This window comes from Hyaena hyaena, unplaced genomic scaffold (genome assembly GCF_003009895.1).
Source record: "Hyaena hyaena isolate Hyena2069 unplaced genomic scaffold, ASM300989v1 scaffold_116, whole genome shotgun sequence".
Lineage (NCBI taxonomy): Eukaryota > Metazoa > Chordata > Mammalia > Carnivora > Hyaenidae > Hyaena > Hyaena hyaena.
Genome location: NW_024080748.1, coordinates 1,448,650 through 1,467,722, shown reverse-complemented (window position 1 = coordinate 1,467,722; position 19,073 = coordinate 1,448,650). Strand labels below are relative to the sequence as shown.

At 38.9% G+C, this 19,073-nt stretch overlaps 1 protein-coding gene and 1 pseudogene across 1 annotated transcript in view; one reads left to right on the top strand and one right to left on the bottom strand.

Annotated features, from left to right (window-relative positions):
• Positions 1–1,281: 1,281 nt before the first annotated feature.
• LOC120234812 (L-lactate dehydrogenase C chain) overlaps positions 1,282–19,073 on the bottom strand; it is a 42,483-nt gene continuing 24,691 nt past the window's right edge. The window contains exons 5-8 of the mRNA XM_039236814.1: positions 15,195–15,368; positions 11,907–12,024; positions 7,966–8,089; positions 1,282–1,948 (exon numbers count right to left, since the gene is read on the bottom strand). Coding sequence (XP_039092745.1) covers positions 1,784–1,948; positions 7,966–8,089; positions 11,907–12,024; positions 15,195–15,368 — 581 coding nt within the window. The 3' untranslated portion in view covers positions 1,282–1,783. The remainder of the gene's footprint in view (positions 1,949–7,965; positions 8,090–11,906; positions 12,025–15,194; positions 15,369–19,073) is intronic.
• Positions 1,987–3,021, top strand: LOC120234773 (annotated as a pseudogene).

Genomic DNA, 19,073 nt, shown 5'->3' with positions numbered 1-19,073 from the left:
AAAATTTAAAAACCCACTATGAAAAGGGTTTTTTTTAAATAAAATATGAAACCCTAAGAGTTTGATCAGTGCAGGGCTAATGGATAACCATTTTCACAGGTGTATGGGAAAGCTCTAGTTAAATGCAGAACCCAAACTTCCGCTCTTATCGTTAAGTCTGGGATACACCAAGGTTTCTATTTTCTTGTCCCACCACGTTCTACCTAATCGTTTTCTAACTCATTTGTGAATCATAATACATAATACACATCTGAAAAATTCTTTTTTAAGAAGTAGAACAGGGGCGCCTGGGTGGCTTAGTCGGTTAAGCGTCCAACTTTCGCTTAGGTCATGATCTCGAGGTTCGTGGCTTCGAGCCCTGCGTCGGGCTCTGTGCTGACTGCCAGCTCAGAGCCTGTAGCCTATTTCAGAGTCTGTGTCTCCCTCTCTCTCTGACCCTCCCCTGCTCACGCTGTCTCTCTCTCTCTCTCCTAGAAATAAATAAAACATTAAAAAAAAATTTAAAAAAAAAAGAGAATACACAATGTAGAGCAGTTTTACTTCCTACAGAAACTGTATTTTGCAGGCTTTGAATATCTGCAAGCATTTACTAAAATGCAGTGTCAATTTGGTGTACAAAGAACAGCTTTTAAAAAAAGGCAAAATCCACAAAAGACCCTTCATCTCTGCTATCCTAACCAAACTCTCTCATGCTCCTATTTCATGCATTCAAGGGAAAAAGAACAAAGTAATGGGAAACTAATCATGTTCAGCAATAGAGGCCCAGAATGGAAACTACCCAGATAGCAAGAAGAAGAAGAGCATGAATGGTGATTCTGCCCAGCGCGTGCATCTCCACTAGACCCATGTAAACCTGCGTATCTGTCTTCTAATTGTTCGCACCAGTCCTGTCCTAGTCTATCATAGATTACTTCGGTCCTGATTTCTTAGAGGTTGTTTCACTGTGTATAGCTACCTTAAATTGTGAAATCAAGGAAATATTTCATATACGTGTGTGTATGCATATGTATATATAAATTAGAAATACAAGCACTTGTATACATATACATCAATAATCGATCCGTTGAGGTGCCCTAACTACTGTTAGATGCTTGAGGGCATAAATCGTGTCATATTGGCCTCATGACCATAACACAAACAAGCATACCAGTAGTTTGCTCCACAAATGACCTGGAGAATGGTCTAAGCTCCCTGTGTGTGGTATTTTAACAGAGACACCAAATTAACTATTTGAGTTTCTATGACTTGGAATAATACTTAACAGGTTTGAAAACATTTTTTTTAATGCCATAAAAGTTTTATTTCTGTTTCCGTCTGTTACACATGGCCCAAATAAGTACCTGGTGAAGATCACACATAGACACACAAAGCTAATGATGCATTGTAAAGTGAATATGCCTGTTCCCTAATGGAAGAATGAAATTTCAATGCTAGAAAAAGTGCTAGTTGTTTTATGGAAAGAATCATAAGTTTTATATTATAATGGATTATTATACATACTCTCTAAACTTGAAGTCAACTCTTATATGACATACTTCAGGAATATTACTTGCATTTGTATAGGCTGAGTATCATTAGAACAGAATTTTAAGAGATTGATAAAGAGGAGAAATATCTTTACCATTTCCTTTTTCTAGCCTTGAGGGACTGACGTTATGTCATGGGTCTCCAATGTTGTTGTTTTTTTTTTCATTTATTACAAATCAAATGAAAATACTTTCAAAATGTAAAATATACAGTCTGATATCTTCTGTTCTATAAAACAGTGGAACATTAAGAGGCTTTAAAATACCAGATCTTTTTGGACACTCCAAAGTGTGTCTGCGCTCTTCTTTAAAAGGGCCTCCTCCTCAGAATTCAAGTTAACTTTCACAATATCTGAGACACCATTTCGCCCCAAGATACAAGGGATACTGAGAAAGATTTCTTCTTTTATTCCATATAAGCCCTAAAATGCAAAATTAGATTATTGTTCAGTAAAGTGATATGGAAAAGCAGTTAATGCAAAAGAGCTTCAGCATAAGAGGATACCAGAGAGACCATGGAGCTCAGCTAGAATCAGAAGGTGGTAGAGTAATTATCAACAGTACAAATCCTAGGGCATCTGGGTGGCTCAGATGGTTAAATGTCCAACTTCGGCTCAGGTCATGATCTCATGGTTTGTAAGTTCAAGCCCCGCATAGGGCTCTGTGCTGACAGCTCAGAGCCTGGAGCCTGCTTCGGATTCTGTGTCTCCCTCTCTCTCTGCCCCTCCCTTGCTCGTGCTCTGTCTGTCTGTCTCTCTCAAAAATAAATAAACTTTTAAAAAAAGAAAACAACCAATATCAATCCTAATGTCCTATGACTCTGAGGAGTTTGTGTTCAGTGAAATAAAGAACCTACCCAGGGCCTTCAAAGGGACCAAGAAAGGCGATATCTACTTCACCCCTTGCCAGGTCCATCTTTCTGTCCAAAGGAAAGATGCCATCCGGTCCTTCAAGATGCCATTTTATCTGATAAAGGACTGCAAAATCAAGCAGCCTGTGTTTGGTATAAACTACATCAAGAGAACAGTGAAGGGTGACACAGGAAATGGCTGGGAAGACTGCTTTGTATAAGTTGACCTTTACACCAACAGGCACCATTGAGGTGGACAATAGATGTTACAGGGGACATGTCAATCTTCCACAGGTGAAGGCTCCAATGGAGCCTATAGATACTCTCAAGTGCCCAGCAAGGCCTTTGCTTTCCCCTCCCAGTAACTGCCAGAATATACCCCTGCCCTCCTGGATACTTCTATCCATCACCCTCATCTGACTTATCCAGAACTTCCCATGATGAACATGGCCACCACCCTATTCTGGGCTTCTGGAACCTCCAGCCAGCAGCCCTGATGTTCCCTCCACTCCTGCAGTAGAAGCCAAGGCCACAGAAGTAGCTGCCAGAGCCAGTTACAACCTGGGCCACAAACACAATGCCTACATGCTCACAAACCAGTTTCTGCCACCTTCCTACTATATCCTGTGGAAGAAGACCCAGTAGACACCTCACACTTCCCTGCTTTCCATCCCTCCTTGCTCTTTCTCATCTATCCCTTGGGGTTGACTTTAGGGTTGGAGGAGGCAAAGGGAAGGTCTTGTTCTTCTTCCTTCCTTATAATTAAACATTACCAGGAACTAGCATGGAGGGAAGGAAGAGGCCCACTAGACTACGGAGTGGTGCTTCCCAGCTTCCCACAACAGCCCAGAGCCCACAGGTGCTACGCAACCAAGCTTCCCTCTCACCATCTTTAGGGATTTCCTCAGAATCTTAGGGTGTGCCCCTTGTGCCTGTTTCATTCTAGTCTCCCGCAGAGGGCTTCTGGCCACCTTCTCCACCACAGTCTAGCTCCCTCATTTGGGGAGGCACTTTATACTCAACCTCAAAAGCTCCATCACACCAGCCACATGTCTTCCTTTGAGGGCCCCAGCCAGGCTATATTCACATTCCCGCCACTCTGATCTGTGCCCATCCATGGAGGCCACAGTCCCACCAGACTGTCAGCCCATGTTCCATTCCCAGCCAGGCTCCAGCTCCAGTTACATTCACCTTCCCTTTCTTTTCCTGCCCTTGGTCATTCTGTTGCCACCTCTCTGTAACTTTTGGAGCTTTAACATGAGTTGTTAGGAGTGGGTGGCATCAGGAACAAGGCCACTGTAGCTGAGGAGGAAGCCCCTCTGCTTCGCTATTGGTGTTTTGGGAATTTGTTACCCTCCACTTTCTCTGTCTCTTTTTTGTCTGGAAGGGGATTCTAGGACTAAAGTTGAAGAATGTCTGTCCATCCAATCATGCCACTTGGAGGCTGTTGTGTGGGCTAGAAATAAGGGTCCTGGCCCCTGGGGCCTGGCCTTTCTTGGTCATATGTGCTGACCATGACCTGCTACCCAGGCCCCTCTTCTCTTTAAGCTTCATGCCTGGTTGACAATATGACCCTTGAATACACTAAAATTGGCTCTCATTTGCTCCTGGATTGGCCATGAAATGAGGAAATGGCTATTTAAAAGAATTCCCTATTTATTCGAAAAAAAAAAATCCAGTCAATATATTAATATGAAATAAACCATACTCTTATTTGCTGAAAATGTGAATAAAACTGAAGTAGCTGGGGTAAAAAAAAAAAAAAAAAAGAGTATATGAATGATTATGCTCTTAATGTCAAATGTTTATTTTCCTATAAAATATAACTTGTCCATTGATTTGTTCAGTAAAAACTATGAAATTTCTGTATTACTCAATCTCACTCTCAGAGCATTTGACACCTCCTTGACTCTTCCTCAGGACCACACTAGGAATAATTTCTTATTCTCCTACAGCCCCTGTATATCCTCAAAAGAAGAGGGGTGTGTATCTGTTGTGCTCTCATTGTCTCTTTCAAATCATTAATGCCCTACTCTCTTAATATTTCCCCTATTGGGGGGAGGGCTCATCTTATTCAACTCTTCTTCCCTAATGATGATCTTCTAACATCTTGGTTACTCTGTCTCATTCATAAAAGACTTACACCTGGCTCACAATCTTCCCTCCTTTAGTTTCTGCAATTACTTTTGGTGACTTCCTTGTTCATGTGGATAAACTGACCATAACCAAATCCCTTTCTTTCCAGTTTCTTGACTTCTTTATCTCACAGAACCTTCTCTTCCCACCCCAAGTATCCTACTGTGGACACTGTTATGGGGTCCTTCCATATCCAATGTAGATCCCATGACTCATTCTGTAACCCTTTCACCATATACTAAGACCCTCTGTTTATTTTGATTTTTATTTTATAAATATTTCTTAAATTTCTTATTCATTTTCTTTTTATGATTTATTCATTGTATGTAGATCATATTTGAGGGCAAAGGTCTTGAATTTGTCTGTGACCCTTTAGCAGAAGTCAAACCCATTTTTAACATGTATTTAAGCCGAAAGCTACACCTCCACCCTTCCCTTCCTCTTTCTCCTCACCCTTTCTTTCACACTCCTCAAGTAAAATCCACACCCACATGAATTCAGCTATGTTCTCTCTCCATTCCTGTGCTCAGATTCCTGGAGAAAAGAACACAGTGAAGTTGATCTTTAACTCACACTACAAATTAATGCATACCAACCTTCAAATAAGCATCCACCTAACAGTAATTCTGCTTTTTTTTTTCTTTTTTGGTCATATTCTATTTCTCACTATCTACAAAGATTATTTAAAATCTTCTCAAACGTCTGACTTTTCTCTACATCCCATGATTCTCAGCAGCAGATGATTTTGTCTCCTTTCACTAAAAAGACAGAAGTCTTCAGATGCATCCAATGCCAAACTTACAAATCTGCACGATTCCCTGCCTATCCTCTCTTTATTATCTCCTGTTACAATAGCTGTCTCTCCTCCTTTCTAGGGCTAATACCTTCATCTACGGTCTGGACCCCACTGCCTCTGCTTATTATGTCTATCTTCAATATCTTCTTTATTATCAGCATTTTATCTTTGGAAAAAAAAGGCAGGTGCCTAAGTGCCTCAGTTGGTTGAGTGTCTGACTCTTGATTTCAGCTCAGGTCATGGTCCCAGGGTCATGAGATGGAGCCCCTCACTGTGCTCCGCACTGAGTGTGGACCTTGCTTAAAATTCTCTCTCTCCTCCTCTGTCCCTCTCCCCCACTCACATGCTCGCTCTCTCTCGCTCTCTCTCGCTCTCTCTCTCTAAAGTAAAAACAAAGCAAAACAAAACAAAACTTTTTTTAAATAAAAAACACAAACTTGCCTGGCCTGGATTTTCCTCTCCAATTACTACTCTCTTTCCTTTCCTTCACAGCCAAATACCTCAAAAAACCTGTTTACACTTGTCTTAGTTTCCTCAGAGGTTCTCAAGGGACCCTTCCAAGGGACATTTGGCACTATCTGGAGACATTTTTGATTGTCAAAACTGGAGAAAGAGGGTATGCTACTGGCATCTAGTAAGTATAGGCTGGGATGCTACTAACATCCCGCAATGCATAGGACAGCCCTCCAACAATGAAGAATTATCCAGCCCAAAGTCGATAGTGCCAAGGCTAAGAAAACCCTAATGTGCTCCAATCAGATTTTCATTCCTATTACTTGATTAAACAGTTCCTGCTAAGGTTATCCATGACCTCTGTCACTTTATCCCCCTGGCATTTTTTAAAGTTTATTTATTTATTTTGAGAGAGACAGACAGCATGAGTGGGAGAGGGGCAGAGAGAGATTCCCAAGCAGGCTCTGAGCTGCCAGCACAGAGCCCAAGGCTCAAACCCATGAAGCTACAAGATCACAACCTAAGCCAAAACCAAGAGTCAGACACTTAACCAACTAAGCCACCCTATCCTCCTGACATTTTTAATCCTCATTTTATATGACTTCACAACATCAATCAACAACAGAAAACCAATTCTTTCATCTTTAAAGCATCCTCCTCTCTCTCGGTTACCATGGTTCCATGTTCTCTTGTTTTTTCTTTTAACGGTATGGCCACCACTTCTGATTGACTTTGTGGACTCACACTATATAAACTCAACTTTTAAAAAATATTTATTTATTTTTGAGAGACAGGGAGAGACAGAGCAGGAGTGGGAGAGGAGCAGAGACAGACAGAGAGACAGAATCCAAAGCAGGCCCCAGGCTCTGAGCTGTCAGCACAGAGCCCAATGCGGGGCTTGAACCCACAAACTGCAAGATAGTGACCTGAACCAAAGTCCAACGCCTAACCGACCAAGACTCCCAGGAGCCCCTAAACTCAGCTTTTAACACAGGAATTCCTCAAGACTTGATCTCAGTCTGTCTTCTCACTTTATTACACTCTCCTTAGGCAAATTCATTAACATTCCTGGCTTCCTATGTGTAAGGCATATCTGTTGTCTGTACCTGTCCAGCATCTCTTCCGTTGTTGTTGTTGTTGTTGTTGTTGTTGTTGTTGTTGACAGAACCTCTTTCCTCTTCAGGAACTGTCTCTCTCCAAACTGACTCATATAGAACTCCAACCCAAAACTCTCCTATAAGTTCCAGAAGCTCGTACCCAGCTGCCTATTTCCTCTTGGATATTGCAAAAGCACCTGAAAATGAACTTGTCCATACTGCAAACATGATCTTTAAACCTGGTTCTCCTTGAGTATTCCCTTCCTCAGTGGATTTCACTATCTATATATAAAGGTGCAAGACAGAAACCCACAAATGACCTTTCTTCTCCTTCTTTCCCACTCCATTCCCCTACCAAGCCCTAAGAACACTACCTCCTACCTACAGTGTCTCCAGTTGATCCTCTTCTCTTCATCTCGACTACTGTCACTTCTATTCTGAGCTACCGCACATCCTCTTGACAAGTTTCCCCATGTTTACTCTTGTCCTTTTCAAATCTGTTCCCTCCACCACAGCCATAGAAAACTTTTTACCACGAAAACTTGAAAAGAAATAAATTCTTTTGATGGTTTTCCATAGCCCTATGGTAAGGACTCAAATCTTTTTATAAGGCTTTCAGTAGACTAACCCTGCTTACTTCTCCAGCCTAACCATGCACTTCCCTTTGCTCTGTGCATTTCAACAATTGATCTTTTTTTTCCAGAATCTCAAGTACCCTCTCTTTATATCTACCTCACTTCCTCTGTACATGCATTCCCTCTATTTAGACTATTAGTTCAGCCTTCCAATGAACTCCTACTCATTATTCAGAATAGGTCATATTTTACTTCCTTAGGAAGCCTTCCCTTAACATCAGCCCTGCCCCCACCCAGGGTAGCTAAGTTCTCTTCTTGGTAATTTTTCACCATATCATTTATTATAATTTGTTACTATATATTTGCTTTTATGATTGTTTTAGTAAGTCCCTTTCTTTCGTTAAACTCTATGAGGTTAGGGTCTCTCTTTTTGTTCACTATTTCCTCAACATCTTGTAGAATGCCTGGCACATAGTAGGGACCCAACAATATTAAAGAAAAGACTATAAATGAAGATTCAATTTAAGCCTACCTTAACCATCATGGAAACTGGATGCACTCTCCTAAGATTTTTCAAAATTGATCCTGCTAGATCTGTCACAGACAGTCCGATAGCCCAAGAGGTGTATCCTTTCAGCTTGATAATCTCATAGGCACTACGGTTGTAGAAAGTAAGAAAATCAAATTCATGGGAAGTCAACTCAGAGAATACATATTATTTTGCAGGCATTCATTTTGAAGCAACCTACGAATCACTGCCACTCTCTGAGATTTCTTCCAAAATTATTTACCAATAGCCAAAAGAAATTTCTATACTAGTTTCAGAAGCTTCATTATTCATTACAACCCTAATCCACCCTTCTCTTATCATAAAGGTAGAACACTGGGGCATATGTGCCACTAAAGATGAAACTATTTTTATATATTTTTTATTGTTGTTTAAATCCAAACACAGAATCTGATCATCTTGAAAGTTAGCACATACAGCTTGCTGACCATTTAAAATTATTACCAGGGTGCCAATGTAACTTTATATAATTGTAAGCCATGGGTACGCATCTTTCATAAGAATATATCATTAAATCAACAATATATGGAAATATGGGGAAATATTTATGATACATTTTCAAAGGAAAATAGCACAGTCCTACACATTATGCAGTTTCTTATCTCAGGCTTGTTAGAAACATAATACATGTTTATAAGAACTTTAGAACTGCATCAGTCCACAAAGTTATTAATAGTGATTATGTTTAAGTAGTATTACGGGTGATATTATTTTCTCTACACTTTTCAGGATTTTCTTGTTTTCTACAATAAATACGTATCATATTCTTGCATTGCCACAAGCGGATTTGGACTGACAGTCAAATTCAAACTCAAAGAACAAAGAGGCTTTAACTTAGCACTGAGTTTATTTGGTTCTGAGGAAAGGATCCAGGACAGGAAACAGAATGTCCGGCATCATTATTCATATCAGGGGGTCTTGCATTCATGCGGGCACAGTTTCAAGGCCCCAGGACTACACACAATACACTCGGTAGCAAAAGATAAGGCCAATGCATGTATGGACCCCCTTGGCACAGCAAAGTTGGGACTGGACTGGACTTATTGGGGTATTGTGATTTGACTATCAATCCAAAACCAGGGCACAATCAGGGGGCATGCACATTGCTGTCAAATTTAGGATTAACTTTCAGACACTCCATTCAACATGACCAAGAGTCTGTGGGGTAAGTACAAGGGAAGGGAGGGAGGCTCTGTCTAGTGATTGATTGATGATATGGGAGTTGAAGAAAGTTCTGCAGTGGAATCTAGATGACAGATTTATCCTCTCAGGAATCAACAAAATGGGTTGACAGAGAAAAAGCGTTGAGAATAAAATAGCTAAGTATATAATCCTTTAGTTGTTCTTAACCATCCTAATGAAAATAAAACTGCTGGCATAAAAAGAAGGGTAAAGTGAGCATATAGAACAAGCAGTTTTAAGGCTATTATCATAAGACAAAAACTAATTGCTCTATGGGAATCTGGAAGGACATCCTATTAAATCATGATGTCACTAACCCTGCAATTGGTTAGATACTGGAAAATCAGAGGCTATGACACAAAAGTGTGTTGAGTTGTTTTTAGATAAATACTAGCAGTATCTCAGGATTCTTTATAATTATAGACCCTTTGCTAAGTGACTAAGGGGCAAATAATTTAATTTGGACACTGTACTGTTGAGAGGACTAATTGGAATAAGTACTGATCTGTAATGTGTTGCAGTATTTGGTATTTAAATCACACAGGACTTCAGTGGCAAGTGTGGTCTTCATCACTATTCCCTTATAGCAAGTGTTTCAAATTATAACATTCCCTGGGGTACGATGACTAGGGGTTGGGTAGACAAAGACTAACACTGTGACATCCCTGTAGGAAGTAGATGGGCTGCTCCATGACACTTAGAAACCAGCATTGGCTAAAACATATTCCTTAGGGCGTGGGTTGTGGTTCTGCCTCTGTATCAGGTTGATTCCTGAATGTACTGGGAATTGGCCCCTACTGGCCCCTATATCTGGAAATGTATAGTATATGGGTAAGGACACTTGTGCTGAAAAGGATACGAAATGATACTGAAATATTATCATAGCTGTTTTGCTAGACATTAACTTAAAAGTGATTTCTAAGTTCTAGAAGTCCTACTAACATGTAACTTGGCTAAAGCATGAGGGAGAATCAGGTGTGCTGTTAAAGGTGATGTATCCTTGTGTAGCAACATGGATGGACCTTGAGGGTGTTATGCTGAGCGAAATAAGTCAGGCAGAGAAGGACAAATATCATATGTTTGCACGTATAGGAGGATTAGGAGGAACTTGACGGAGGAACAAGGGGGAGAAGAAGGGCGGAAATGGTGGGGGAAAGGGAGAGAGGCAAACCATGAGAGACTCTTGAATGCTGACAAAAACTGAGGACTGATGGATGTGGGGGGAGGAGGGATGGGCATGGAGGAGGACACTTGTGGGGATGAGCACTGAGTGTTACGTGGAAACTAATTTGACAATAAACTATTTGTAAAAAAAAAAAAAGAAAGAAAGAAAAAAGGTGATGTATGTATGTTGTTGAAGCTTAAAGAGTCAGACGCTTACTTCACTTATAAGTAAACCTCGTTAACTTCTGATCATCTGATCTATTTCATGTTTCTTTTCATCAAATCATTTGATAAACACTTAATAATTTCTAAATATTGTTCTAACCATTTTACATGTACTAACTCATTTCCTCTTCATAATAACTTTCTAAGGTAGGCTTTCTTATCCCCATTTTAAATATGAAGAAAGTGGTGTGCAGCATTATTTATAACAGCCAAAATATGGAAGCAACCCAAGCACCCATCCATAGATGAATGGATAATGATGTGGTGAAATATACACCACAGTGGAATATTCCTTAGCCATAAAAAAGAATGAAATCCTACCATTTTCAATAACACTGATAAACGTAGAGGGCATTGCTAAGTGAAATAAGACAGAGAAATAGCAATACCATACAATTTCACTTACATGTAGAATATAAATAACAAAACATACAAGCAAACAAAAAAACAAGACTCTTAAATACATTGAACGAACTAGTAGTTGCCAGGGAGGAGGTAGGTGCAGGGATGAGTGAAATAGATAAAAGTGATTAATAGACACAAACTCCCAGTTATAAAATAATTAAGTGTTGAAGATGAAAAGTTCGGCATAGAGAATATAGCCCATAATACTGCAATACTATATGATGACAGATGGTGACTACATTAACTGTGGGAGCACTAAGTAATATATAGAATTGCCAATCATATCAGCATGGTGTATACCTGGAATTACTATACCATTGTATGCTAATGAAACCTCAATAGAAAAAAAGATAAGGGAACTGGGCTTTAATATTTTAAATAAATTCTCAATATCATACCACTAATAAATGATGAAGCCAGGTATCAAGCCTGAGCAACCTCATTCAAAGTCAATGATCATGATCACTGTGATGTATTACCCTCAAACACAAATGAGTTCTTATGAAATGATAAACAGATTTTCCTTCTGAAAAATGATTCCCCAAGAAAGCTATGCATAACTAAAGTCTGAATTTGGGAATTTCCAGGAAGTTAGAGTTCTTCATCTCACCAAAAGCAAAGCTCCAATACAGCCTTTTTGTCTGTGAAACTTATTCTTAAGACTCATTATTGGGGGGCCTGGGTGGCTCAGTCAGTTGAGCAGCCGACTTTGGCTCAAGTCATGATCTCACAGTTTGTGGGTTTGAGCCCCACGTCGGGCTCTGTGCTGACAGCTCAGAGCCTGGAGCCTGCTTCGGAGTCTGTGTCTCCCTCTCTCTCTGACCCTCTCTGGCTCATGCGGTCTCTATCTCTCTCTCAAAAATAAATAAAACATTTTTTTTTAAAAGACTCATTATTAAGGCACTGAGACATTGAATGAGTACTGTTACCTTCCAACAACTTGTTTATGGATATTTTTCCACTGGTCCTTGTCTGAATCAGTTCCTAACTTAGGGTCTAGAGTCTTCAGAGCAACACCAGCAACATTCACCCCACTCCATAAGGGCACTAAAAGAAATAGAATTCACTATAAATTCTTCTTCCCAGTACTGACTGTATCAGTTATTTTGAGTTCAATGGATTCACATTATAAAGTTAGGAAACTACCTTACACATAATATAAAAATAAGTTTAAAGTGGACAAAAGGAAGAAATATAAACAAACAAAATTATACAAATATATTTTTATATTTAAAAATTTATATATTTTTTGAAACTGTCAGAAAAATATGTGGTAGGATTATTTTGTATTTGTGTTGGTATAGGAGGCATTTTAAAGCAAAATGCAAATACAGACTCCCCAAAGAAAAGGATTGATAAGATAAAATATCATAAGCAACTAGAAAGAAAATAGCAACAAATTAACACTACTCAATAGAAATAAGGAGCTGACAGGGAATAACTGTCAACCTAGAACCTCGTTATCAGTTAATCTGTCATTCAAGAATGAGGTGAAACTAAAACACTTTCGCATAAACAAAACTGACAGTATGTACATCAGGAAGAAAGAATTAAATCCAGAGAAAGGAGTTAGATGCAGAAAATAAAGATACACAATACAATTGGCAAACATGTACATTAATACAGATGGGTACTAACTACTTCAATAATAACAACTAGTTTGGGATATGAGAACAGAATGGAACCCAGGAAGTAGTTAATACGTTTGACCCTTGAACAACACAGGTTTGCACTGTCTGGGCCCACTTATACATGGATTTTTTCCAAAAATATATTGGAAAATGTTTTGGAAATGTGCAACAATTTGAAAAAACTTGCAGACTAACCAAATAACCTAGAAATCCCCAAAATAAATATTTTTGAGTTGGTATTACTATAAAGAAAACAGCAATTACACTCTGTTTCAATTGACTGTTTTGTCAGTAAGGCTTCCAGTCAATAGTAGGCTATTAGTAATTGAATTTTGGGGGAATTGAAAGTTATATGCAGATTTTCAACTGTGTGGGAATTGGCAACCTTCACCCCCATGTTGTTCAAGGGGAAATTATATGTGAGAGAACAAGGCTAATCAAACTTAATATTTTCTAAGGTCTGTATATTATTCCATAGAAGAAAAAACACACTAATTATTTTGAGGTCAAGTATGAATGTTAAAATTTAATAGGTAACCACTTAGAAAGTGAGTATATAATCCAAAGTAGTAGAGGAAATTACAGAGAATTTAATTGATCCAATAGAAAGCAGAAACAAAAGAAAATCTCATTAAATAGAATAATAAATATATTCAAATCAATACTAAAAATATACTACCTTATAAAAATAAAGTCATGCAATATTAAAGGTGAGACATTAAAACACCCCTGGGAAAATTATTTATTTATTTATTTATTTATTTTTAATTTATTTCTGAGAGAGAGAGACAGCTGTGAGTAGCGGAGATACAGAGAGAGAGGGAGATACAGAATCCGAAGCAGGCTCCAGGCTCTGAGCTCTCAGCACAGGGCCCGACGCGGGCCTTGAATCCAGGAACCATGAGATCATGACCTGAGCTGAAGTCGGATGCTTAACCAACCAAGCCACCCAGGCGCCCCTGGGAAAATTATTTTAATGACTTTGAGGAGGAAGAACTGAGTTAAGAAAATTATACAAGCAAACAGAGTTAAATTAAGGCACTGGTAAAACAAATATTTATCCAATCAAATCAAAAGCATTAATTTTTTAAAAGTAAAACACTATGGTATGAGAAGTTCAGCTTGGGGAAAGGAAGCATAGTAATTGAGAGAGGTCATGAAATATCTTCTGGTGCATTTTCTTTTTCTTTTTTTTTAAAAATTTTTCTTTATTTCTTGGAAAGAGAGAGACAGCGTGAGCAGGGGAGGGTCAGAGAGAGAGGGAGTCACAGACTGAAACAGGCTCCAGGCTCTGAGCTGGCAGTCAGCACAGAGCCCGACTCTGGGCTCGAACCCACGAACCTCGAGATCATGACCTAAGCGAAAGTCGGATGCTTAACCGACTAAGCCACCCAGGCGCCCCCTTCTGGTTCATTTTCTTGAGTGGTGATTACACTGATGTGTTTACTATTTGACTATCCATTGAGCTATAAGTTTATATTCTGCACATTTTTCTGCATATGTTATGTATACTTAAGTGAAAAATGTTTTGAAGTATGCAATAAATTTCATCATGATAAAAAAAAGTACTTATTATGACCCTTGAAGTATAAAGAAATTAGAAGGATTCATTAAATGTTTTGAATTAACAAATGATTGAATGAATGAACAAATGTCCCTAGTCCAAACTCACTATCAAATGAGTTTTTTTGTGCTACGGAAAGATTTGCACAGATGACACAATTAGAACACTGTAAGAAGTAGTTATAACTGTGCAGCAGAAATTAAATGTTTAAGTTCAGAAAAGAAAAAGGTGGGTGTGGCCTAAGTAATAGTTTAAACCACATATTATATAACTTTACTTAATGAAAAATCTGAACTAAAGAAATCTCTGGAATCAGAAAGTAGATAAGTGATTGTCTAGGGCTAGGGTGGGGGGTGAGGCAAGAATGGGAGTTTCTTTTTCAGGTGATGAAAATGTTCTGTAATTACACTGTGGTAATGATTGCACAACTCTGTGAATATATTAAAATCCAGTGAATTAGACGCTTTAAATGGGTGAATTTTACAGTCTGTGAATTACAGCACAATTATGCTATTTTTTAAAAAAAACACACTAGGTTAAAGATTTCTAGAGAAGAGAAACACTCATAGACTTTTAAAACATCTATATGTTACATGCACTGTTTTATGAGAGGGAGCTAAATCCATGAACAGAAGACAAAGTATAGGAATAGAAAAACACACCAGGGAAACACCAAGAAAATGAAAGTTGTATAGCTATATTAATATCATAAAAAATAGACTATATAGAAAATAAGTAGGGGCGCCTGGGTGGTTTAGTCGGTTAAGCATCCGACTTTCGCTTGGGTCATGATCTCATGGTTCGTGGGTTCGAGCCCCACGTCGGGCTCTGTGCTGACTGCCAGCTCAGAGCCTGGAGCCTATTTCAGAAGATCTGTCTCCCTCTCTCTCTGACCCTCCCCTGCTCACGCTGTCTCTCTCTCTCTCCTAGAAATAAATAAAAAAATATTTTTAAAAAAAAGAAAATAAGTATTATTGTAGATAAGAAGTATAATGACATAACGATAATAGGTGTATACTTACCACTAGAATCACCATGTTCTCCAATAATCCAACCATGGCAACTTGTGGGATGAACCCCCAGCTTCTCTCCAATCAGGTAACGGAAACGGGCAGAGTCTAGATTACAACCACTTCCAATTACACGAGTTGCAGGTAAACCGCTTAGCTTCCAGACGACATATGTCAAAATATCCACTAGAAGCAACAATTTGTTACAAAAAATTTAATGGTAACTTCCTTCTACCATGTGCTTTCCTGAGTAAGTAAATGGTCGCAAAATCAAATACAGATTCATTACAGAGTTCAAAGTAAAGCAAGTCAACAAAGAAATAAGGATTATCTCCCACATAGGTTTTAAAGGGGAGTGATGGGCATGGAGGAGGGCACTTGGGATGAGCACTGGGTGTTATATGTAAACCAACTTGACAATAAACTATTTAAGGAAAAAAATTAAAAAATTAAAAATTAAAATACAATGCAAAAAATAAAAAAATTAATAAATAATAAAAAGGTTAAATTATTCACGATCAGAATTTTAAAACAAAAAACCTCTCTTTTGAGATAAAGCATGTACCTATCTGTGTGGTTAATAATCAATTAATTTTACCTCCTTAACTACACCCAAAGTTCTCCTCTCTTTCACCACAGCCTCATCTAATCTATCAGCATCTCCTACCGAGAATAAGGCCACATGCATGACCAGGGCCATATGCAGATGTGAACATACTCAGGAAAAATGTGAGAAGATCCTAAGCTTTAGCCCCATCTGTCTTTGAGGCTCTGTGCAAACAGGAAGTGAAGGCTAAGCCACAGTTGTAAACTGCCATGCTCAGTGTTGGGGGCATGCCCCAGCATGCACACAGAGCCCTCCAGCAAGGACTGGGCGATATTTTCTGGTTTCAGAACCGCAGAGAGAAAGATGGAATCACTCATGTCAAGCAGTGGCCTGTGTCAATGACACAAGTAGCTAAGAGCATTGCAGCCAAGAGCAGATATCACAGAGACAAGCACCAGTGGATGACACACTCAGAACTGATAACCAGCAGAAACAGAGGCGAACTGCGAAGGCCCAAAGGTGATTACATCACTTTGCGGCAACCTGTCAGACTCCTTAGACACTGACCCCTCTATGTCTGATCACTTTAAAAAGGGAGCTGCCACCAAAAGTTGTGCCTGATTGCTCTCTGAACAGAACAGACATCCTTTGCTGCTTGAACATAAGAAACAGTAAACGCCGACAGCTGATCTGGACCGGACCAAGGCCTTATCTCAACTGTGCGCCCACAGACTGACTTCCCATTTGGTTTGTTAGCTTCCTGCCCCCATTCTATCTCATTTGTTGTGTGACTTGTCTTGTGCTTTGCTCTGTGTGACATACAAGAAGCCAAGTTAAATATGTGAATGTCATCAAGCCTGGAGTCCTGAACCTTACATCACATTAACCTTGCTTTATGACTGAATAAAGCTGACATTGTGGAAAGACACAACCCACGCGTGCCTTCATAGCATGTTCATGACAAGAAGTTTAAGGAAAGTTCTGCCCAAACACCAGCTGACCACCTAAGGGATGTACATGGCCTACAACCATTGTGACCATGTACAACAAGAACATAGATCTTACAAAATTAATTCATAAAAGTCCATGAAGCAAACTACTACAACAGGCATCAACAAAAGCAAACTGCGAAAGGGGAGAATTCGATTTGCAGTTTTCATATTATATATTTTTGGCTTTTGGGGCATCTGGGTGGCTCAGTTGGTAAAACATCCAACCTTGGCTCAGGTCATGATCTCGCAGTCCATGAGTTCAAGCCCCATGTCGGGCTCTGTACTGACAGCTCAGAGCCTGAAGGCTGCTTTGGATTCTGTGTCCCCCTCTCTCTCTGCACCCCACTCACATTCTGTCTTGCTGTCTCTCAAAAATAAATACATGTTAAAAAAATTTTAATAGTAACTTTTTTGCCTTTTAAAGTTCTTATTTTAATTCCAGTTAGTTAACATACAGTGTTATATTAGTTTCAGGTGTACAATATAAAGTTTCAATAACTGCATACATTACTGGGTGCTCAGCATAAGTGTACTCCTTAATCCCCATCACCTATTTAACCCATTCTCCCAACCCACCTTCCCTCTGGTAACCATCAGTTTGTTTTTAATTGATAGTTTCAACTAAGCCAATGTCTAGTTTTCAACAAAAATTATGAGGCATCAAATGAAACAAAGAAGTATAGACAATACAAAGGAAAAGAAGCAATCAACAGAAGCTGTCCCTAAGGTACCCTAGACTTTGAAGAACTAACCTATCTTCAAGGCCACTGATTCTTTCTTCTGCTTTCTCAATCTACTGTTGGGCCATCTAGTGAATTTTCACTTCAGTTAACTTTTCAACTTCAGAATTTCTATTTTATTTCCTTTTTATAATTTCTATTTATTAGTATTTCTTATTTGGTGAGCTTTCAGCCTCATATGTCCTTTAGTTCTTTAGACATGGCTTGCTTTAGCTGTAAATATATTTAAAATAGTTGGTTTAAAGTATTTGTCTGCTGGGGTGCCTGGGTGGCTCAGTCAGTTATGTGTCCAACTCTTGGTTTTGGCTCAGGTCATGATCTCATGGTTTCTAAGATCAAGCCCCACATCAGGCTCCGTACTGACAGCACAGAGCCTGCTTGGGATTCTCTCTCTCCCTCTATCTCTGTCCCTCCCCTGCACTCTCACTCTATCTCAGAACAAATAAATAAACTTAAAAAAAAAAAAAGCATTTGTCTGGTAAATCTTTGTTAATTATCATGGCTAGAACTTCTAGCACAATGTTGAATGCAGGTAGTGAAATCGGGCATCTTGTCTTATTCCTAATCTTAGGGGGAACCTTTCAGTCTTTCACTATTAAGTATGATGCCAGCTTGGGTTTTTCAAGTTGAAGAAATTTCCTCCTATTCATAGTTTACTATCCTTTTTAAAATCATGTTTGGGTGCTGAATTTTGTGAAATATTTTTCTGCATCTATTACCACTTTAATCATTATATATTATCCTTCTTTGTCTCTAGTAACAATTTTTGTGTGAAAGTCTAATTTCTCTGGTATCAGTATAGCCACTCCAGCTCTCTTTCGGTTCCTGTTTATATGAAATAATTTTTTCCATCCTCTTACTTTCAACTTACTTGTGTCATTAAATCTAAAGTGAACCACCTGCAATTAAGCAAAACAAAGAAATAAAAGCCAAATTGGAAAGGAAGAAGTAAAACTATCTCTATTTGCAGATGACATGATCCTGTGTACAGAAAATCCTAAAGAATACACACACACACACACACACACACACACACACACACACACACTATTAGAGCTGAAAAATGAATTCAATGAAGTTGCAAGATGTAAGAAACACTCAAAAATCACTTGTGTTTCTAGGGGTGCCTGGGTGGCTCGGCTGGTTAAGCATTGCAGAAGTGAAAAAAAATTATAAAGCACATATTAAATTAGATAGGGCCGCAAACAGTGAAAACAATCTTGAAAAAGAAGAACACAGCTGAATAACTCACATTTCCTGACTTCAAAACCTAACTACAGAGCTACAGTAATCAAAACGGTATGATATTGGCAAACACAATTGAGAGTCCAGAAAACCCAGTCATATATGGTCAGTGGACTTTAGACAAAGGTGCTAAGACCATTCGATTGGAAAGAAGAATTTTTTTTAAAATGTCGTTGGGGCAAGTGGATTCCACATACAAAAGAATGAAGTTTGATCCTTTCCTCACATCATGTACAAAGTTAATTCAAGATGGCTCTAAGATCTAAATATAAGAGCTAGAAACATAGGGGTAAATCTTCATGACCTTCGATTTGGCAATGATTTCCCAGGTACAACACCAAAAGCATGAGTAACAAAAAGAGAAACA